The sequence below is a fragment of the Mustela nigripes genome, chromosome 8, assembly GCF_022355385.1.
Source record: "Mustela nigripes isolate SB6536 chromosome 8, MUSNIG.SB6536, whole genome shotgun sequence".
NCBI classification, from domain to species: Eukaryota; Metazoa; Chordata; class Mammalia; order Carnivora; family Mustelidae; genus Mustela; species Mustela nigripes.
The window spans coordinates 9063848-9088074 of record NC_081564.1 but is presented as its reverse complement, the minus strand read 5'-3'; the positions used below and the strand labels follow the sequence as shown (position 1 = coordinate 9088074).

Sequence of the window (24227 nt, the reverse complement as noted above, 5' to 3'; positions counted from 1 at the left end):
AAATGTCATCTAAGTGCTTCTACCACTCACTTCCTGCACACATCAAGAAGCAGGAAGCAGGGGCACCTGGGTGGCTCAGTGGATTAAGCCTCTGCCTTTGGCTCAGGTCATAATCTCAGGGTCCTGGGATCGAGCCTCGCATCGGGCTCTCTGCTTAGCAGGGAGCCTGCTTTCCTCCTCTCTTTCTGCCTGCCTCTCTGACTACTTGTGATCTCTGTCTGTCAAATAAATAAAATCTTAAAAAAAAACAAAAACAAAAGAAGAAGAAGCAGGAAGCAGTTTATGACTCTGATGCCGTAATCAGCACAGCCCTCAAACCTTTACTACATAAGGGTAGAGCTGACTATGGTTTTGGGTTTGCAGGGCAAGAAGGTGTGGAGCAGTGATTTCTTGGAAATTGACCAGAGTTACTGATGAAAGTAGATGTTTAGGGGTTTTGGTCACACTGTCCCAGGGACAGGGTGGAGCACAGGACCCTGAGTGGCAGAGGAGCCTGTGTGTTCTTTCTTATGTATGCTTGTGTGTATATGTGTGCACACACTATAGGAATATGTGGGGCCCTCTAAGTGTGGGACCCAAGAAGAGCCGATCTACTGCTTTTTACCACCCTCAGGTCCCTCTCTGTCACCTGTATTCAGCCATGAGTCCCCAAGAAGCATCTACTCAGCAACTCCAGGACCTGCTTTTAAGAGGCCCTAATCCTCTTGTGTTTTAGAACAGAGATACTTGATGTGTAGGCTACAGAATGAGAACTGTAGGACCAGGAACATTTGCTGTGTGCTGACACTGTTCTAAGTTGGCTATTTTATGGGAAGAATGGTACCATAAATGGCCATGGAATGATCAAGAAATGGCGTCCAACTCAAAAAACAAAACAAAACAAACACACACACAAAAAAAAGATAACCATGTCTTTAGATGTGGTCAGTGAACTACAACTATCCAGGTAACCTACAGGTGATCATTGCCCTTGGTTCCTGCTGCAAAACCTCAACTGTTAAGAACCTTATTTCCTACTTCATCAAACAAAAAACCTGAATTCCAAGGAATTTTCTGAATGGTTGGCTGCTGTCGGCCTTTTGGGCAAGAATATTAAGGGATAAGAATTCCCTTAGAAGTCCAAAGAATTGGGGTGCCTGGTTGGCTCAGTGGGTTGTGCCTCTGCCTTCGGCTCGGGTCATGATCTCAGGGTCCTGGGATTGAGTCCCACATCAGGGTCTCTGCTTGGCGGGAGTCTGTTTCCCCCTCTCTCTCTCTCTGTGGACCTCTCTGCCTACTTGTGATCTCTGTCTCTCTGTCAAATAAATAAATAAAATATTTAAATTAAAAAAAAAAAAAGAATTCCAAAGAATTCATTCTCCGAGAACCACAAACACTTCACAGGAGAAGAGGGGCTATATCTGAAGGGCGCAGGAAAGTATCTCCTCCCTTACCTTGTTGTAAGTGTAGGGCGTTGGCGAGGTAGGTATGATGCCAGATTTCTCCTTCTGGTGCCTTCTCTGTGCCTCCAGTACCTGTCAGAGTCAGACAAAAGGGGACAATTTACTGAAGACCACGCCAATGACCTATAACTTGAGAAAGAATGTTGAAAAAGAATGCTGAAAGAGAGAAGAAACTGGCAATTTTGACAATTAAAAAAAAAAAAAGACCCTCCAGAAAATACAAACTTTCAAAAACCTCTTAAAACCAGCAATTTATCAGTTTTTGCCCAGGTCAAGGACATGAAGATCAAGTCCTTGGAAGAGATTTAACTCTTCTTCCTGCCCATCAAGGCATCGAAGGTCATGGACTTTTTCCTGGAAATACAGACATCCCTTACGCCTGTATAAAAGCAGACCAGTGCTGGCCAGTGGATCAGGTTCAAGGACTATAACAGTCACATTGTTCTGGGTAATAAGTGTTCAAGGAGGTGACCACTGCCATTCATGGGGCCATGATCCTGGCCAAGTTCTCCATTGTCCTCTGACTGAGAACCCTAGGGGAACAATACTGGTGTACCCCACAGACTCCTTGCAACTGCAAGGAAGCTGCAACTCTGCACTGGTCTGCTTTCTCCTCTCACCCAGACCCATGCTATGGTCTTAGCCCCATGCCCACAAAGCTGCTGATGGCAGATGTTGACAACTGCCACACCTCAGCCATGGGCTGCAATGTCACCTGGGGGCAGTTTTGCCATCTCCAAGACCTACAACTGCCTTACCCCAACACTCTGGAAAGAGACTGTGTTCACCAAGTCTCCCTGTCAGGAATTCACTGACCATCTTGTAAAGACCCACATCAGAGTCTCCATGCGGAGGACCCAGGCTCCAACTATGGCCACCACATAGTGTTTTTATACAAGAAGAGTAAAGCGAATTAATAAACCTGAAAAAGAAAATACCATTTATAATAGGACCATAGAATAAATCTAACAAAGATGGGAAACACCTGTACACTGAAAACCACACAAATATTGCTGAGAAAAACTACAGGCAAAAATGAATGGAGAAATATAGCTTGCTCATGGGCTAGAAGGCTCAGTATTGTCCAGATGTCAGTGTCCCCATATTGAACCATAACTCTAAAACAACCCCAGTCAAAATCCCAACAGACTCCTTTGTAGAAATTAACAGCTGATTACAAAGTTTTAAGGGGGTGTCTGAGTGGCTCAGTTGGTTAAGCATCTGCCTGCAGCTTAGGTCATGATCTCATGATCCTGGGATTGAGCCCCACATTGGGCTTGCTGCTCAGCACAAAGCCTGCTTCTCCCTTTCCTCCCCACCTGTATTCTCTGTCACTCTCTGTCTCTCTCTCTAATAATTAAAATCTTAAAAAAAAAAAGTCTGTACAGAAATGCAAAGAAATTATAATAGCCAAAATAACTATGAAAAAGAACTAAGTTAAAAGGCTAACTCTACCTTATCTCAATAGTTATTATAAAGTCACAGTAATCAAGACAGTACAGTACTGGTGTAAAGACAAAGAGATCACTAGAACAGAACAGATAATCCAGAATTAACACACATTCTATTGATCTTTGACAAGACTCAAAAGCAATGCAATGGAGAAAAGACAGCCTTTTCAACAAATGGTACTGGAACTGGATATCCGAATGCTAAAAAAAAGAACTTAGATCCATACTCCTATATAAAAATTAAATCAGTGGGGCACCTGGGTGGCTCAGTGGGTTAGGCCTCTGCCTTCGGCTCCAGTCATGAACCCAGTGTCCCAGAGTCCGCATTGGGCTCTATGCTCAGCGGGGGGCCTGCTTCTTCCTCTCTCTCTGCCTGCCCTTCTGCCTACTTGTGATCTCTCTGTCTCTGTGTCAAATAAATAAATAAAATCTTTTAAAAAAATTAAATAAAAATGGATCATGCATATACATGTAAAACCTAAATCTATAAAACTTGTACAAGGAAATCTTGGTGATCTTGGGTGAGACAAAGATTTTTTACATAGGAAACCAAAAGCTGAGTCCATAAAGTACTTTTATAAATTGATAAATTGGGGGTGCCTGGGTGGCTCAGTGGGTTAAGCCTCTGCCTTCAGCTCAGGTCATGATCCCAGGGTCCTGGGATCGAGCCCCGCATTGGGCTCTCTGGTAGGCAGGGAGCCTGCTTCCCCCTCTCTCTCTGCCTGCCTTTCTGCCTACTTGTGATCTCTGTCTCTTAAATAAATAAATAAAATCTTAAAAAAAAAAATTGATAAATTGTGGGGCGCTGGGGTGGCTCAGTCAGTTAAGCGTCTGCCTTTAGCTCAGGCCATGATTCCTGTGATCGAGTCCCACATCAGTCTCCTTGCTCAGTGGGGAGCCTGCTTTTCCCTCTGCCTGCTGCTCCCCCTGCTCACGCTTGCTCTCTCTCTCTCTGACAAATAAATAAATAAAATCTTTAAAAATAAAAATCTTTTAAAAAATCAACTAATTCACCATATTAACAAAATAAAGAAGAAAAATATATTATCAGCCCAACAGATGCAGAAAAAGCACTGGACAGAATTTAACACATTCCTTTTCAGTAAACTAGAAATAGACAGAAACTTCTGAAAAAGGGCATCTACAAATATGTAACAGTTAATATGGTTAATGGTAAAAGATTGAGTATTTTTTTCTAAGATCAGGAATGAGGCAAGGATGTCTGCTCTAATCCCTCATATTCAGCTAGTGGTCCCAGCCAGTACGTAAGACAAGGAAAAGAAATAAAAAGCAAACATACTGGAAGAAGCAAAGTAAAACTGTCATTATTCACAGACAACATGACTTTATATACATAGAAAATTTTAACAAATCTACAAAAATATCTATAATTGATAAGTGATTTTATTAAGATAAAAGGAAATAAAAGTCATTTGTACTTCTTTAAACAATCAACAACTGGAAAATGAAATCGTTAAAAATATAATTTCCAACAGCATCCAATAATATGAAATATAGGAATAAACTTAAGAAAGTATGTATAAAACCTATACACTAAGAAATATAAACATTTCTGAAAAAAATTAAAGACCTAATAGAGAGATCTACCATGTTCACTGATTGAAAGCCTTAATAATGTTAAGACGTCAACTCTCTCCAAATTCATCAGCAGATTAAATACAATTCAGATCACAATCCCAGGAGAATTTTTCTGATACAGAGAAGTGAATTCTAAAATTTATAGAAAAGTACAAAGGGTTCAGAATAATCAAAACAATTTTGAAAAAGAAAAAAATTGAAGGACTTCTTACACTATCTGATATCTAAGGTCAAGACTTGATAGAAAGCTACAGTAATCCCACATGATACAGCTGTAAGAATAGGCCAATAAGCAGAATAGAATAGACTAATGCCTATATGGTCAATTGATTTTTTTTTTTTAAGATTTTATTTTATTTATTTGACAGAGAGAGATCACAAGTAGGCAGAGAGGCAGGCAGAGAGAGAGAGAGAGGAAGAAGCAGGCTTCTTGTTGAGCAGAGAGCCCGACGCGGGACTCGATCCCAGGACCCTGAGATCATGACCTGAGCTGAAGGCAGCGGCTTAACCCACTGAGCCACCCAGGCACCCAATTGATTTTTTTTTTTTTTTAAGATTTTTATTTACTGGGGGGGTGCCTGTGGACCCTGGGATCATGACCTGAGCCGAAGGCAGAGGCTTTAACCCACTGAGCCACCCAGGCGCCCCTCAACTGGTTTCTGACAAAACTTCAGGATAATTCAGTCAACAAAACTGTAAGGTAATTCAATGATACAAGGTTATTCTTTTCAACAAATGATGTGGAAAATTGACATCTGGAAGGAAAAGAAATCTTGACCCTTATTTTATACGCACACACACACACACACACACACACACCACCCCTCAAATGAATTACACTCCAAAAGGTAAAGGCTAAAACTATAGGGGTACCTGGGTGGCTCAACTGATTAAGCAGGTTAAGCATCCTGATCTCAGCTCAGGGTCATGAGTTCAAGCCCTATGTTGGGCTCTGTGCCCAGCATGGACCTACTTAAAAAAGGCTTGTCGGGGGAGATGCACCTGGGTGGCTCAGTTGTTTAAGTATCCAACTCTTGATTTTGCTCAGGTCACAGTCTCAGGGTCACAGGATCAACCTCTAACTCAGGCTCCATGTTCAGTGGGGAGTCTGCTTCTCTGCCTCTCCCCCTGCTTACTCACACTCTCTCTAAAATAAATAAATAGGGGCACCTGGGCGGCTCAGTGGGTTAAGCCTTTAGCTCAGGTCATGATCTCAGGGTCCTGGGATCAAGCCCTACATCAGGCTCCTTGTCAGCAGGGAGCCTGCTTCCCCCTCTCTCTCTGCCTGCCTCTCTGCCTACTTGTGATCTCTCTCTCTCTATCAAATAAATAAATAAAACCTTTAAAAAAAAAAAGTAAAATAAATAAATCTAATTTTTTAGAAAAAGTGAAAACAATAACCTTTAATAAGGAGCCATGAGAAAAATCTTCATGTACATGGGTATGGAAAGACCTCTTAAGAACAAAATCACCAACCATTTAAAAAAGAAAAAAAATGGGTGAGGGGTGCCTGGGTGGCTCAGTTGGTTAAGTGTCCAACTCTTATTTTCAGCTCAGGTCATGATTTCAGGGTTATGAGATCAAGCCCTATGTCAGGCTCCATGCTGGACACGGAGCCTGCTTGGGATTCTCCTGCTTGGGATTCTCCCTCTCCCTCTCATCCTCTCCTCTCCTCTGCCTCTCTCTCTCTCTCTCCCCGTCCCTCTCAAAAAAAAAAAAGGATGAATTGGATTTGATCAAAATAAAAAACCAGGGTGCCTGGCTGCCTCTGTCAATGGAGCACAAGACTCTTGATCTCCGATTGCGAGTTCAAGCCCCATGCTGGGGGTGGAGATTACTTAAATAGATAAATAAACTTTAACAAAAATCTAAAATTTTTAAAATAAAAAACTGCTGCTATTCTGCAAAGCAAGCCACAGTCTGAGAGAAATATTCATAATATGTATGTGGTGAGCAGAATAATGGCTTCCTAAAGATGTCCATGTTCTAATCCCTGGAATCTATGAATATGTTACCCTACACAGCAAAAGGGACTTTGCAGATTTTATTAAATGGAGGCTCTTGAGATGGGGAAATATCCTGATTATCTGGGTGCATCTAATGTAAACACAGTTATGAAAGGGAAGCAAGAGGGTCAGAGTCAGAGAGACCAGGAGATGCTATATAACTGTCTTTGAAAATGGAGAAAGATGGGACACCTGTGTGGCCGTCAGTTAAGCATCTGTCTTTGGCTCTCACTCCCTCTCCCTCTCAACAACAACAAAAAAAGGATGAATTGGATTTGATCAAAATCCAATTTTGATTTGCCGCTCTGCCTGCTGTTCCCCGTTTGTGCTCTCTCCCTGACAAATAAATAAATAAAATCTTCCAAGAAAATAAGGAAATGGAGAAGGAGGCCACCAACCAAAGAATGCAACTGCCTCATGAAGCTGGAAAAGGCAAGAGAATGGATTCTCCCCCAGAGATTTCAGAAAAACACAGTCCTGACAAGACCTTGAACCGTTTGACTTCTAACCTCCGAAACTGTGAGGAAATAAATGTGTTCCTTAAGGCACTAAGTTTGTGGCAATTCATCACAATAGCAATAAAAAGTAATACATAAACACAACAAAGAACTTGTATCTAGAAAATAATAACTTCTTATACCTCACAATTATAAAATCAAAAATGGGCATGTAGAATTTATATCCATACTTCATGGGTTATTGTAGAAAATGTTGTACCCATATTTCACAGTAAAATATCTAATAAACACATGAAAAAATACAGAACAGTAACCATTAAGAAAATGTTATAATTAAATCCATAATGAAATAATACCAGACTTACCAGAAGGACTAAGAACATGAGCTGATGAACATAGTAAGAACATACTAACGAACATGAGCTGACAGTAAGAACATGAAGAAACTGGAACTCTTATATATTACTGGGGAATAGGTAAAATGGTACAACCGTTTTGGAAAAGATGTCCCCCAAAACTTGTAAATGAATGTTCCTAGCAGCTTTATTCATAACAGCCAAAACCAGAAAACCCAAAATTGCCATCAGTCAATGAATGGGTAAACAAACATGGTTTAGTCCTCTATAAAAGAACACTACTTAACAACAAAAAAGAACTAACTGGTGATATATGCAGCAACATGGATGAATTTCAAACACATGCTGAGCAAAAGAAGTAAAACACAATAGGTAAGGGCGCCTGCGTGGCTCAGTGGGTTAAGCCTCTGCCTTCGGCTCAGGTCATGATCCCAGGGTCCAGGATTGAGTCCCACATCGGGCTCTCTGCTCAGCACGGAGCCTGCTTTCCCCTCTCTCTCTGCCTGCCTCTGCCTGCTTGTGATCTCTGTCTCTCTGTCGAATAAATAAATAAAATCTCTAAAAACAAAAAAAACAAAATATAATAGGTACATGAGTTCCATTCATATGAATTTCTACAACAGGCAAAACTAACCCATAAGGACAGAAAGCAGATCAGTGGTCACCTGGGGCAGACTGACTACAAAGATACACAAGAGCTCCTGACATGACGGAAATGTTTCGTACCTTGATTATGGTGGTAACCATGCAAGAGTATCTGTTTGTCAAAAGTCATCAAACTACACTTAAAGTAGGAGTATTTTATTGTACACAAATTTTACCTTGTTTTTAAAAGAAGCTGATTTTATAATAAATGCCTGCACCTAATTAAGCAGACTGTTGGTTTCTGAAACTAAGCCCTCCCCTTCCCACTGGTAATACATGCCCGCTTGTGCTGTCAAAGAGGACATGCCTACACACAGCCCAGTGATATAAGCTGTGGCAAAAAGAGCAAATGCTTACCTGAGGTGCAACATAATAAGGGGTGAATTGGGGTGTCATCAAGTCACCTTGGTCAATTTTGGCAAATCCAAAGTCACACAACTTCACTGGGGCATCCTGAAATAAAATACACGGGAGTCATTTCTCCAGAGTCCTCAGTAAACACCAGCGGAAAATCCAGGTGGAAGACAGGTTACCTTGAGCTCGCTCTCACGAGTTTCTGGCTGACACTCAAGCCTATGAATAGCATGTCCTCACACCTGAAGAAATGATTCATCCTGAGGAATTTTTCTTACTATCACAGAGGTAAAGAATTTCTCCCCGCTCACAGCTGGCCTTGTTTCATGACTGGTATACGCAGTACTAAAATCAAGATCTTAGCCAACTGTCCCCTGACTCTATCTACTGGCCCATCGTCTCCCATCCAGGGTGCGATTTCACTTTTAGCATCAGCTTCAAGACTCCCAGAGCAACTTATTTGTTGGAACATGATACACGGGGCAGGGGGTGAGACTGGAGAGAAAAAAACACCTTATCAGCATTAACAAACAGCAAATACAACTGTTACATTTCAAGGTAATATTTAACATCTTACAGACTCCTGCCCCTCTCCAAAGCACCTGAAAATCATATCTAAAACCTAAAGTCTTACAAATGCATATCAGTACCATCCAACATCAATGCCAGGGGTATAGCAGAATGTCTCTGAGCTTCTAGCAAGGAAATGAGTGGGGAAAGTAAGCTGTTGGAAGCACTTTGGCTTCAAGCCTCTTCACCATGGATTCAGAGAACTCTGAATCTACACCTACCCACCCATTCCCAAACCGTGTTGAGAGTGGCAGCACTAAAATGCAGAAAAATAAGTCATCTCACCAACGAGTTATCCTTGAAGAGCAGATTTTCAGGCTTGAGGTCTCTGTGAGCAATGTTTAACAAGTGACAGTGCCGTAGAGCCAAAGCTATCTGGAAAAGGACATAATGGAGCAACCACATCTTAGAAAAGATAGCTCTTTAATACCCCTGGCTTAGAGAACTCAAGATATTAAAAAAAAAAAAATCCTTAAGTCCATTCAGACTGTGGTTGGTTTTCAATTTTACAGCAGAAATGAAGTAAGACTTTGGGTACCAAGAAATAGAAGAAATGAATTCAGCTTAGTTTAGCTGCAACCTGTATTTCATTAAACAAAATAAGTAAATAAATAAAACAGTAAAACACTTCTTTGTCCAAGTAAACTGATGCTTAAATCCTGTACAAAATGGGAATTCACACTTAGCAGAGTAAACTCTATGCTGGGCAGTCTTCAGCAGGCCTGGGCTCCCCCAGTGAGGCAGTGGGCACTAACTCCTGGCTCCGGAGAGAACCGCACTGTCCGGGGGGTTCAACTCCAGGCTCTGCCTTCAAGAAAAATGGAAAGCCACTAACTGCATATTTTCCCACCTGATGGTCCAGTTTGCTCATCTCTTTTGCTGAAATGAAATGTCACCTGTTTAGGTGGGTTGGAAGGGTTTTTGTTTTATACGAGATTCTCAGAGTATATCCTAATATTTGAAACTTTGAAAAATACAAGATGTAACTGTTAAAATTAAATAGAACAAATTCTACCTGTTCTTCAACTCTCAGTATGGAATTGTCTTGGCATTCCAAATATCAGCTCCTTCCTACCAGAAAGGAGTTGTCAAAAAATGTCTGAGGCTCCTGCACAGTGCCAGGGCTCACAGCCAGTGGGCTACCCGAAGGACAAGTCCTCCACTAACACCACAAGGGGCTCCTGCCCACTGAGCAGACTTTAATAGGAATTCTTGCTTTAAGGGAGAGAAAATTGCTTGAGGCTCATGGAAAATTTGGAAGAATTTTGTATTTAGAACAAATTGAGCTCTGATTTCTTCTTTTTGCCTTGCTTGCTTAGCCTGAAGATAACCCTTGTGCAGTCAGCTTTTCACCTCCTCAAGAGGTTATTTCCAGTTAGATTCCTAGTACCATTTGTGACATAAATCAATTTTCTAGCAATAAAATGTGATGTCAAAATAGAAAGACTATAATCAGGAATAACCCAGAATTACAAAGACCTTAGAATTCTATTAAAATCTGATAAGGTAACTCATAAGCAAAAAAAAATCTTGTATACAGTTGTCCCAGAAGATATTTTTATCCCAATCTTTCAGGTGTTATCAATAGCAATTTATCTCAAAGTCCAACAGTGCTTGGACACTATGTACTCAAAGATATCTACAGTCTACACAGGAATTAAAAGATTACCTTCCTTTAAGAGTTTATTTAAGTTTTTTAATAGGCAAGCAATTGACAACCACTTAATAATACAGCCCCCCCCCCCACCAAAGCATATAAGGGGTCACATTTCTCCTGTCAAAGCATCTTTTCTGATTACATAACAAAGCAGGCAATGAGAGATCAAATAGAGCTTTTCTTCAAGCTTTCTTTTATCCCCCCCAATGAAATTGTGCTTGTTAACCAACGCTGTTGGCAGTTTGATTGGTACCCGGGGTTAACTTGCCTGCTTTGTTACTTGGCTGGCTTGCTTCTCTGTAAAGTGCCGGTGCTGGCTGATTCTGTGAAATAGCTCTCCCCCTTCCATCATCTCCATTACAATTAAGAGTCGAGCCCTGTTTGAAAGCATTTGATTTTGTTAAGTTAAAAAAAAAAAAAAAAAAAAACTGAAACATCAAATAGCTAACCTAAAGATACCTCATCTACAAAGTGTGCAACTACTTTCTAAGTCTAGCCCTACCATGCCCCTTGGAGTTGGAACTCTTTGATAAGTAATAAGGAATATCCTTCATCTAAAATTTTCTAGGAAGCTAAAATGAGAGTAAAATCATTAAGTTCTGAAGACAATGATCCTTTTGAAGATACTGTACTTAACTTGTTATTACTAGATATTAAGGCGATGGGGGAGTGATCCTTTAAGTGACATGTTTTTATATCATATTTAGGGCACCTAGATGGAAAGTGTATTGAAAATAGAATATGACTTTGTGTAGGACATGAATTTCAACTTGGCTGGTATTGGGCTACCCTGGTTATTCACTCATTCTGTGTCTGTGTCTGTCTCTGTCTATGTGTGTCTCTCTACACTCCTTCTCCCCACTATGCTAGTTTTCCATGTGACCCACAGCATACCCAGCAAGACAGCTGCTGGACAGGGTTACACAGGTACTAAAGAAAAGCAAAAATTCTCATGTTGTGAAAAAAAAAAAAATCGGAACTCTGGTTACCATTCATTCTTTGATATAAATGCTTCCAGCTTCTATCCAAATGCTTTCACCAACAGAGCACAGTTGTGAGACATGGTCATAATTTCCCATTTGTTTTTACAAATCCATCTTCTTTCTCCACCTGGAAGACTCCTACCCACCCCCTTCAAGTCCTAGCCACGACATAAGCACTCTGTGAGACACCTCCCCTGCCCAGCCTATAGTCAGCAGCTCTCTTCTCCTTTATAAGCTCAAAATATGTTATGGAGGCCTCTTCTTGGTGCCTATCACATTGCTATGATGATAGGTTTACATCTCAGTCCCCAGTAGAAATCATACCTTATTTAACTTTGAATTCCCTGGAAGACACTTAGAATGCCACCCAGTGGGCTTGCCAAACATTTGGCAGCTAAAAGAATAATGTTGATTTCTGCCTTTAAAAGGATGTCAGACTAAGCAATAAGGGCTTGTTGCCATAGCAACTCTAAGCCAGTGCCTAGTATAATCTGGTCCCCTTTCACTAATTTGAAATAGAATCTGTTTTAATTCCACACTACATACTTTTTTTTTTTTTTTAAGAGGAAGTAATCACAATAATCAGGGGGTACCAGAGAGTGGTGGGGCAGAGATGAAACAAGACTGGCAATGAGTTGGTAACTGCTGAAGCTGGGTGACCGCTACCTGGGGATTCATTATACAATTCTGTCTGCTTTTACAAATGTTTGAAGATTTCCAAAATAAAAAGAAGAGAAGAGAGAAAGAGGGAGGGAAGCAGGCAGGCAGGGAGGGAAGGAGGGAGGGAGAGAAAGGGAAAGGCAGAAAAAAACCGCACAAAAGAGAAGAAAACCCCACTATACCTTGGCCTATGTGTAAAGAGGAGGACATGTGGTGATCACCTCCATGCGGTCTTACCTGGGGCTGGACTCATGAGGAAACTGTACACTGTTAGCAAACACTTCAATAATTTGAACTATATTTGGGTGTGTGGCACACATCATGTGCAGACGTACCTTAAAGAGAGCAGAGGAAACATACACCTCACCAACAGATTTACTTTCTGCTACCCCATTCATTAGCAAATGAAAATCTGGCGACTAACTTATTTTGTTTCAGAAATTATTCATCTATCTCTAAGCAAAAGAATACATCTTCCACTGCACATATTACTAGTATGTCTTCACCAGACTCAGATGACTTAAAACAAATGTATATTTTTTAGAACTAGAAACACATCCTCACAGCCCTCCTGCAGCACACTTGCAAGACACTAGTCGCCATTCTCTACTCTTCAAGGATTTTGTCCAATAAGTACAAGCTGAGGTAAACCTGAATACTTCAGGGTATAAGAACCACATTAATTGAAAAAGAACAAGAGGTGGTTCAAAGAAATTAAGACTGACAGCCTCTGGGACCACTTTGTAATGATAACAGGAACAGGAAAAAGGGGTATTTGTGGATATAAAATTCTTTGTGCATCTCTGTATTCCCTCCAGGAAGCTGCCTTACTTGTAAAAAGAATACTTCATAGGCACTTGAAATATTTAGGCAAACCAAGGCAATAAAGGGTCATACCTCATTTCTAGCTTTTGGACGATCAAAAAGAATTTTCAGTGCAAACCGTTCTTGAGTAGATTTCTTTACACAGACTCTAGATTTAGAGGAAAAAAATTCAATCAGAAATCATCTGTTATACTGAAAACTAATTTAACAAGTTTGTTCTTTTAGAATTGTACTTTTAATCAAGAATATATCTGGGTGCATTTCCAAACTTGCCCCGAGGGCTAGCAGGTGGAGAGGCAGAAAAGCCATTTCACCCTCCTGGCACAGGCCTCAGCTCCTGAGCCATGTGGAAGCAAACTGAGGACGGCCAAAGAAGGAATGGCCAAGGATGGCCTCTGCCAGCTAAAGGAAACTCTCATGGTAGCTCCATAGTTTCAATATCCTTTTCTTTCTTTTTGAGAGAGAGAGAGAGAGAGAAAATAGGGATTGAGGCAGAGGAAGAGGAGAGAATCTTAAGCAGCCTCCACACCTAGGGTCACCCCAACACAGGGCTCGATCTCACAACCCTGAGATCATGACCTGAGCGAAAATCAAGAGTCAAACACTTAGCCAACTGAGTCACCCAGGTGCCCCAGTCTCATACCATAAATGATTCTATGTTACAGATCATGTGTATCAGTCATTTGAATATATTTCGAAATGGATGAGGAAAAATCTTACATAAATACATCCACTTGTTAAATTAAAGCTATTTCACAAATCTGGCACACCTGATGCTTCTAAAGTATGATATATGTCAAAAGGCCCTTTGCAGAGTAATTCTCCCATAGTTTGCACGTGGGTCTCTTACCTAACTGGACCACTAATTCCAGCTCCCAGCTTCTGAGTCCAATTGATATTGTATTCCTCTAAAATGGAGGTTTCCTATTAAAATAGAAAAGGAAGAGGCAGACAATGATTCTCCAGTTAAAAAGCTGAATAACTGAGCAGGGTGGAACAGGTAACCTTATCACTCAGGATCTCATTTTCTTTCTTTCTTTTTTTTTTTTTTTAAGATTTATTTATTTGACAGAAAGAGATCACAACAAGGCAGAGAGGCAGGCAGAGAGGGAGGAGGAAGCCAGCTCCCCAATGAGTAGAGAGCCCGATGCGGGGCTCAATCCCAGGATCCTGAGATCATGACCTGAGCCAAAGGCAGAGACTTAACCCACTGAGCCACCCAGGCACCCCAATATCTCATTTTCTAAGAGAAACTAATAAGCAGTGCTTTGCATTCTTTTGGCTTTATAGTTAGGTATTTCTTCTAAATGACTAAGTCAGGAACTGTTTTCCAGCAAAAGAGAAAGCAAACACTTTTGGGTAAGAAGAAATTCTTCAGCTCACCCACAAGATACTCAGTGTTTTTCAGGGGCTGGGGGAGTGTGAGAGGAAGATATTCTTTCAAAATGCTTCACTGCTGAATACTCAATTGCTAAAATGAAATGGTCAGTGAATTTTCTTAAGTTCCAGAAAGACTGCTCTGATACAGGCTTCTATGATATAGTAGCCTATATCCTTGAAGAAGTTAATCAAATTGTTGAAATAACTAAATAAACTGAGACTTTTAAAAGTTCAAATAAGGTAGTAGTGACTATAATAGTAAATTTATCTAATTTTTAACAGCTTCGTCTTCAGTACAAAAGTACTGTCATATTCACTGTGTAACTACTTTTTTCCTACTACTACTACTACTTTTTTCAGTTGTTTTATTTAGTTTTAATAGCTTTCAATAGTTCCCGATGCAGCCTCTATGATTTAGTGAAAGTTTTTATGGAATTCCTGTCTAATTACTATATGTTGAGCTTCCACTTACATAGGCTTTCAGGCATGAAAGACATATATTTAAGTTATGGCAGGCTAAAATTCATTTTTCAGGGTTCCACAGGAAGAAAAGGAAACCAACAGAGACCTTGAGAAATTAGTCTGTTAACTCATGAGATTTTCAAACTGTTTTGTTGCAATGAGAATCTAATAGAATCCCAATTCCCAGTATACAGGAACAGGATATCTGTCCATATAACACACACTCGTTGAGCAGTTGGTGTGTGTGCCAGACACGAGGCTAAGTTCAGAGATAGAAAAACTGAGCTTCTGCCCAATTAATATGCAAGTCTACAAAATAAGCTTACAGGGGCACCTGGGTGGCTCAGTGGCTTAAGCCTCTACCTTCTGCTCAGGTCATGATCTCAGGGTCCTGGGATCGAGCCCCGCATCGGGCTCTCTGCTCAGCAGGGAGCCTGCTTCCCCCCCTCTCTCTGCCTGCCTCTCTGCCTGCTTGCGATCTCTCTCTGTCAAATAAATAAATAAAATATTGAAAAAAAATAAACTTACAATAGTCATCTCCACTTTTCTGCTGTCCAGTTCTTGATAAAGGTTCTCATCATATAATAAGTGCTCAATAACTGTGTAATATGAGACTAGAAAGGTAAACTAAAGCTGGATTATAGAGGGATATTGATTTGAAAAAGATCAGTTAGATCATTACACAACTTTGGTTCTAAAAAGCTTCGGGCTTAAGGAGCTTGTCAAGGTGACACAGTGAGTTACAGGGACTAATAAGACTAGAGTCTATAGCTTTGGCATCTTCCCTAGCTTCATTCCAGCTATCAAAGTTAACTTCCTTACACTGAAGATTAGGGACAGATCTTGCCCAATCAGGGAGGTCCCCGGCTCTGTTCCCAGTCACCACCTCCTAAAAGAATTCAAACCTACCCATTTAACTTGCCTATCTCCTTCATGTTTCTAGCACATGGCCTTTAGAAATGTTTGAGAAGACAGGGAGGAATACAGGATTGGGAAGGAGGGAGTTGAGAGCATAGTCTTAGCTTCATGGTGGAATAAAACCATTTGCTATACCCCTCCTTTTCCTCAACTCTAATGAAAACATACACTCAGAGGAAATTCATGGAAAAGAGATTTGTTCCATGGAATTATTGGACTGTTCAAAGGACTGTTCATTCGCCCAGTTGCTAAGAAATAACATTAGACCAAATTCTTCAACTGTGCTGGTGCTTATTCCGATGGTACTCTGCCTGATACACAGCCAAAACTGTTCAACTTGTAGAGGCTCTGATGAGGCTCTGACAGGAGGTTTAGCACTTGACATTACAGAAAGTAAGAGAGGCACTACCAGGCCTCTCTACAGCCCTGATTTCTGAACTCTGTTTTCCTGATACCTCTTGTCCTCTTTGGGAGGTTTCATTCCTGCACCTCTGTGCACGGTGCCATAAACACTAACCAGTCTAAGCCCTCAAGAAGCCTGGCTGGGGAAGAGAAACAACACTCTCTCATCTGTCAACTCTTATATGTGTAGATGGCCTATTTTCTCACATATTTTAATGACAAGGAGAATATAGTAAGGCATGGGTCAGTTAAAACCCTTCACTGAAGTAAATTATGGACTACTTCAAAGGCATCAATGGCAAACACCCTGATTGAATTCTGCTAAAGAAATATATATACTGCCTTAAGTTAATAAGGATATAGATACATAGAATAAAGTAATTCTTCAGAATCCTTCTAGACCAAGGGTCAGGAAACCACAATCCACAGGCAAATCTATCCCTTGTTTATTTTTGTAAATAAGAAACAAAATATATTTGTGATAGATATAAAAATAATGATATAGTAAAAATGTTAACATTTACTGGATTAAAAAAAGAAGATACAGCCATAGCTGTCTATAAAAGATATACTTTGGAATCAGAGAAGCAAACAAGTTAAAAATAAAAGGATTTAAATTATTATGCTGAGTAGACCGGGTATCCACATACAAGCAAAAGAACAAAGCTGGAAATTTAACCCCATATACAAAAGCTCAAAATGGATCAAAGACCTTAATATAAGACCTAAAACAATAAAATTGTTAGGAAAAAACATATGACACGAGTTTTGTAACATTGTATTTGGCAATGATTTCTTGGATAAGACAGATAAGATTTCTTGGATAAGAACAGGCAACAAAAGGAAAACTAGACAAGATGAACATGAAAAGGTAAAAATTTTGTGCATCATAAAACACTATTAACAGAGTAAAAAAGGCAACCCACATAGTGGAAGAAAATATCGCAGCTCAAGTACCTGATAAGGGATTAATATCCAGAATATACAAGAATTCCTAAAACTCAAAAACAACCTGTTTCAAAAAATGGGCTGAAAACTTGAGTAGACATTTTCCCAGATACACAGATGGCCAATAAACACAGGAAAAGGTGCTCAGCATCACTAATCATGAAGAAATACAAATACAAACTCCAATGAGATAAAACTTCACACCCGTTAGGATAGCTACTATCAAAAAACAAAGAAACAGTGGTGCCTGAGTGGCTCTGTTGGCTAAGTGTCAGACTCTTGATCTCAGCACAGGTCTTAATCTCAGGGTTTTGAGTTCAAGCTCCATGGTGAGTGTGGAGACTACTTAAAAAACAAACAACAAGTGTTGGTGAAGATATGGAGAGATTGGAACCCTTGTGCACTGCTGGTGGGAATGTACAATGGTACATTACCAATGTCATAAAAACAGAATGGCAGTTCCTCAAAAAAAAAATTAAAAACAGAATTACCATGTGATCCAGCAATTCCACTTCTGGGTATATACCCCAAAGAACTTAAAAAAAGGTCTTCAAGAGATATTTGTATATCCATGCTCATAACAACTATTCATAATAGCTAAAACATGGAAAGAACCTAAATGTCCATATACATATGATGGAATATCACTCCGCCTTAAAAAGTAAGGAAATTCACAAATATGCTACAATATGGATGCACCATGAGAATATTATGCTAAGTGAAATAAGCCAGTCACAAAAAGACAAATACTGTATAATTCCATTTTTCTGAGGTGCTTAGAGTAGTCAATATTATAGAGATGGAAAGTAGAATGGTGGTTGGTAGATGCTGGGGGAAGGAGGCAGAGGAGTTACTATTTAATAAGTACAGAGTTTCAGCTTTACAAGATCAAGAGAATTATACAGATGGATGGTGGTGATGGTCGCACATTATATATATATATATATACACATATATATGTATATATATATAAAATATATATCTATGTATATATGTGTGTGTATATATATATATATATATATATATATATATATAATGCCAGTGAAGCGTACATTTAAAAATAGTTAAGATGATAAATTTTATGTTATGAGTGATTTTATTACAATTTTTAAAAAAGATTTTATTTATTTATTTGACAGAGAGAGAGAGCACGCACAAGCAGGGGGAACAGCAGGCAGAGGGAGAAGCAAGTCCCCACTGAGCAAGGAGTCCGATGTAGGACTCAACCCCAGATCCCTGGGATCATGACCTGAGCTGAAGGCAGATGCTTAACTGACTGCCAGGCACCCCTTTTTACAACTTTTTAATGGAGAATAAAGTAAAAGGATGGAAAAAGATATACCATGAGTAACCATAAGAGAACTGAAGTAGCTATACAGACAATAAACAAAATAGACCTTAAAACAAAAGAGGTTAATAAAAAGGCACTTTTTATAAGGATGAAAAGATCAATTCAACAGGAATATAAGATGATTATAAACATTTATGCAACCACCTAACAACAGAGTCCAAAAATATATGAAGCAAAAATTGAGAGAATATAGGAGGAAAATAGACAATTCAAAAATCAGTAACAGAAAACCATCAAGATGGAGAGGATAACACTGTCAACCAATTTGACCTGACATCTATAGAACACTGCATCCAACAACAGGAAAATATACGTTCTTCCCAAGCACATATGGAATATTCTTCAGGATAAAGCATATGCTGAACCATAGTCTCAGTAAATTTTTACAAACTTAAAACATATAAAGTTCTTCAACCATAACAGAATTAAGCCATAAATCAATTAAGCTAGAAATCAACAAAAATTTTAAAATTACATAATACTACTAAATAATCAATGGGTCAAAAAAGAAACAGAAATTAGGAAATATTTTGCTCTTGGGGCACCTGGGTGGCTCAGTCATCGAGCGTCTGGCTTCAGCCCAGGTCATGATCCCATGACCCTGAGATGGAGCCCCATGTCGAAAGGAGCCTGCTTCTCCCTCTCCCACTCCTCCTGCTTGTGTTTCCTCTCTAGTTGTCTCTCTCTGTCAAATAAAAAAATAAAATCTTTAAAAAAGAAGTTTTGATCTGAATGAAAATAAAAACACAATACAGTAGTCACCCCTTATCTGTGGGGTTTCATTCCAAGACTCCAGGGAATGCCTGAAATCAAAGCTGGTGCCAAATCCCATATATAAATTATGTTTTTCCTATCATACATATCTATGATAGAGTTTAATAATTTAGTTTATATAACTTAACATTATAAATTACAATTTATAAATTAGGCATGGTATGAGGCTAACAATAATTAATAATAAAATAGAACAACTGTAACAATCATCTGTAATAAAATTTATGTAAATGTGATCTCTCTCACACACACAAATATCTTTTTATACCACACTCATTCTTCCTCTTCTTGTGATGGTGTGAAATAATAAAGTGCCTATGTGATCAGATGAAGTTAGGTGAATGACATATGCGACAAGGCATTAGAGTACTAATGACCTTCTGATGGCTCAGAAGAAGAACTGTCTGCTTCCAGACTATGGCTGACCATGGGTAAGCAAAACCATGGCTCTGAGGGGATTATATGCTAAACTTTATGATGTGCAGGTAAAGTGGTGTTTAATGTAAATTTACATCTCTAAATCCCTAAATTAAAAAGATTACAAATCAATAACCTAAGCTTCCACCTTGAAAAACTAGAGAAAAAGAAATACACTCAAAGCAAACAGAAATAATAAAAGCTAGGGTAGAAATTAAAACAGAAGACTAAAAATTCAAAACCAAAAGTTGACTCTTCAAGATGACAAAATTAACAAACCTTCAGCTAGACTGAAGAGAGAAAAAAACACAAGTTGTTAATATTAGAAATGAAAGAGGGGGCGTCACAATTGACTTTATAGGAATCAAAGCATTATAAAGGATCACCATTAACAATTTTATGCCAAGAAACTAGACCACTAGATGAAATGGACAAATTCTAGAAAGACATAAATTACTAAAACTCACTCAGAAAGAAATAGAAAATCTGAATACATCTGTAACAAGAAACTGAATTAATAACAACAATAAAAATCTTCCCACAAAGCAAAGACTTGACCCACAGTTTTGGTGGTAAATTCTACCAAATCATTTAAAGTGCAGTTTCTCATCTCAGCATCACTGACATTTTGAAGCAGGTACTTCTTTGTTGTTAGATTGTCCTGTGCATCATTAAGATGTTCAGGAGCATTCCTGGCCTCTATCTGCTAGATGCCAGAAGCATCCCCCACCTGCACTGAATAATCATAATGTCTCCAGACACTACCAAATGTCTTATGAGGGACAAAAATTGCCCCCTATTGAGAACTATTGATTTGATGAAGTAATACCAAACCTCCACACAAATTCTTCCAGAAAATAAAGAAGGGTATACTTCCCAACTCATTCTGAGTCACGTATTACCCTCATACCAAAGCTAGACAGAGGCATCAGAAGAAAACTAGAAACCTGTATCTCTCATGAATACAGATACAAAAATCCTCGGCAAAATTATTAGCGAACTGAATACAGAAACATGTAAGAATAATTTTACATCAGCCTAAGTAGGGTTTACACCAAGAATGAAAGATTGGTTTAATATCTGAAAATCGGTTAATGTTACTATATACCACATTAAGAGTAAAGAACAAAAACTGTATGATCAACTCAACAGGTGAAGAAAAAGCATTTAACGAAAATTCAATACCTATTCCTGGTAAAAAAAAAAATAAATAAAATAAATAAAATAAATAAAACTCTCAGCAAACAAGAACAGAAGGAAACTCCTCAATTGGACAAAGGACATCTACAAAACCACTTACTCAGTGATAAGGCTTTAATGCTTTCCCCCTGAGATCAGGAACAAGGCAAGATGTCCATTTTTGCCACTTTCATTCAACTTTGTACCTGAGGTTCTACCCATGGCATAAGGCAAGAAAACAAAATTAAGAGCATACATCCTGTAAAGGAAGAAGTAAAATGGTATTTATTTGCTGTGAAAACATGATTTTTATATGTAGAAAATCCTAAAGAACCTACAAAACAACAAAAACAAAATCTAGAACTTAGCGACTGTGATAAGGATGCAAAACACATTATCAAAATATATAAATGAACTATATTTTTATACACTAGTGACATACAATCCAAATGAAATTAAACAACTCTAAATAGCATCACAAAGAACAAAATATTAGGCATAAATTTATTAAAAAGTGTAAGATCCATACACTGAAAACTACAAACACATTGCTAAGAGAAACAGGAGAAGCCCTAATGAAATGGAGAGCTATACCATGTTCACAGATTAGAAGACAATATTGTTAAGATGGCAACTATCCCAAACTGACCTACAGATTCAACGGAACCTCTGTCAAAATCCCAGCACTCTTTTTTGTAGAAACAGACAAGATGATTCTAAAATTTGTCTGGAAATACAAAGAACCTGAAGAGGCAACTTAATTTTGAAAAAGAGAAACCAAGTTTGTTCTCATACTATCCAATTTTGGAAATTTTACTATAAAGCTTCAGTAATCAAATTAAGTATGCTACTAGCATAAGGATAGTCCTATCGATCAAGAACAGAACAGAGAATCCAGAAATAAACTCACACACTGATGATAAACTGATTCTTAAAAAAGGTAATACATAGTAACTGTATAGGCAAATGACAGTGTTTTGAACAAACTGTCCTGGAACAACTGGATATCCATATTAAAGACAAACAAACAAAACTTTAGACCTATATGTAACACCACACATAACAGTTAATTCCAAGTGGATATTAGACCTAAATAAACAACTAAAAACTGCAAAATTTCTAGAAGAAAATGTAATTGAAAAGTCTTGTAAACTGAGGCTAGGCAAAGATTTCTTAGCTATGACACCATAAGCACAATCCATAAAAAAAAGAAAAAAAGAAAAAAAAAAGATAAACTGGACTTCATCAAAATTAAAACCATTAAAAGTGAAAAGATAAGCCATAGACTGGGAAAGATATTTGCAGATCATATATCTGATAAATCACTTTTATTCAGAGTTTAGAGAGAACTCTTCTAACTCAATAAAAGCAGCTCAATTTAAAAAATGAGTAGGGGTGCCTGCATGGCTCAGTGGGTTAAGCCTCTGCCTTCGGCTCAGGTCATGATCTCAGGGTCCTCGGATCGAGCCCCGCATCGGGCTCTCTGCTCAGCGGGGAGCCTGCTTCCCCTCTCTGCTTACTTGTGATCTCTCTCTGTCAAATAAATAAATAAAATCTTTAAAAAAAAAAATGAGTAAAAGATTTTAATACAATTAAATACCAAGAAAAAAAATACGTGAATGCCAAACATATGAAAAGATGTTCAATAGCATTAGAATTAGTTTTTACTCAGAGCATGTAAAGAACTCTTACAACTCATTAATAAGACAAATAACCCAATTTAAATATGGGCAAATAATTTGAATAGACATTTCACCAGAAAAGATACACACGGGGCGCCTGGGTGGCTCAGAGGGTTAAGCCTCTGCCTTTGGCTCAGGTTATGATCTCAGGGTCCTGGGATCGAGCCCCCCCTCCGGCTCTCTGCTCAGAGGGGAGCCTGCTTCCCCCCCTCTCTCTGCCTGCCTCTCTGCCTACTTGTGATCTCTGTCAAATAAATAAATAAAATCTTAAAAAAAAAAAAGAAAAAAGAAAAGAAAAGATACATAAATGGCAAACAAGCACATGAAAAGCTGACCAGCAATATTAGTCATTAGTGTCAGGCAAACGTGATACCACTACACTACAGAAACAATCATTAGTGAAATGCACATTAAAACCACAATCAGAACAACTACACAACCACTAGGATGGCTAAAATGGAAAGACTAACAATACCAAATATTTGTCAGAAGGGAAACAAAAATAAAAACAAAGACAAAAAAAACAAAAAACAAAAAAGGCCCCTCAAACACTACTGGTAGGAATGAATAATGGTAAAGCTACTCTGGAAAAGTTTTGCAGTTTCTTAAAAAGTTAAGCATAAACTTACTATACCACCCAGTAATTCCATACCTCAGTATTTACCCAGAAGAAATTAAAACAAGGGGCGCCTGGATGGCTCATTGGGTTAAGCCTCTGCTTTTGGCTCAGGTCACGATCTCAGGGTTCTGGGATTGAGCCCTGCATCAGGCTCTCTGCTCAGCAGGGAGCCTGCTTCCCCCCTGCCTACTTGTGATCTCTCTCTCTCTTTCTATCAAATAAATAAAATCTTTTAAAAACATAATTAAAACAAATATTTACACAAAAACTTATATGGGCAAGTTTATCATTTTGTTCATATTAGCTAAAACTGGAAACTAGAATCTAAATGTCTTATCAACTGGGGATGAATAAATAATAAAGATTACACAACAATAAAAAAAAAAAACCTCCTAATATATGCACTAAAAAGTATTGTAAGTAAAAGAAGCCAAATACATAAGACTACGTATTCTACAGTTCCATTAACTTGGAATTCCTAGAGACAAAACTAGTGGCAGAAAGTGTATCAGTGGTTGTCAGGAGTTGGGAGTGGGAGTAGAGGCTGACTACAGAGGCAAAAGGAACTTTCTAGGGGGATAGAAATATTTTTATTTCTTTTAAAGATTTGATCCATTTATTTGAGAGAGGAGAATGCAGGGTTGGCACGGGGTGGGGGGGAGGTCTGGGGTGAGGAGGGGAGAGGCAGAGAGAGAGAGGGAGAGAATCCCAAGCAGGCTCTACACCCAGCACGGAGACCAAGGCAGGGCTTGATCTCATAAGCAAGATCATAACCTGAGTCAAAACCGAGTCAGACACCCAACACACTGAACCACACAGTTGCCCTGGGATGGAAATATTCTAAAACTGGATTGAGATGATTGTGATGATAGTTGCACAACTCTGTAAACTTACTAAAAAGTCTTCAACTACACACTTACATTGAGTGAATTTTAGGGTATATAAATTATACTGCAATTTTTTAAATATTTTTTAAAACTAAGGAAATGAATTTTCACTAAATTCATCAAATATTAATAACTCTGCCATATACGGGGTGCCTGGATGGCTTAGTTGGTTAAGCGTCTGCCTTTGGCTCAGGTCATGACC

At 38.8% G+C, this 24227-nt stretch overlaps 2 protein-coding genes across 3 annotated transcripts in view; one reads left to right on the top strand and one right to left on the bottom strand.

The window, feature by feature from the left end:
* MAPKAPK5 (MAPK activated protein kinase 5) overlaps positions 1 to 24227 on the bottom strand; it is a 36392-nt gene that overhangs the window by 9194 nt on the left and 2971 nt on the right. Inside the window, exons 2-8 of the mRNA XM_059408448.1 lie at positions 13857 to 13930; positions 13079 to 13154; positions 12419 to 12516; positions 10807 to 10915; positions 9167 to 9256; positions 8315 to 8410; positions 1434 to 1514 (exon numbers count right to left, since the gene is read on the bottom strand). Coding sequence (XP_059264431.1) covers positions 1434 to 1514; positions 8315 to 8410; positions 9167 to 9256; positions 10807 to 10915; positions 12419 to 12516; positions 13079 to 13154; positions 13857 to 13930 — 624 coding nt within the window. The remainder of the gene's footprint in view (positions 1 to 1433; positions 1515 to 8314; positions 8411 to 9166; positions 9257 to 10806; positions 10916 to 12418; positions 12517 to 13078; positions 13155 to 13856; positions 13931 to 24227) is intronic.
* The window catches only part of TMEM116 (transmembrane protein 116), a 167357-nt gene that overhangs the window by 142096 nt on the left and 1034 nt on the right, over positions 1 to 24227 (top strand). The window lies entirely within an intron of this gene.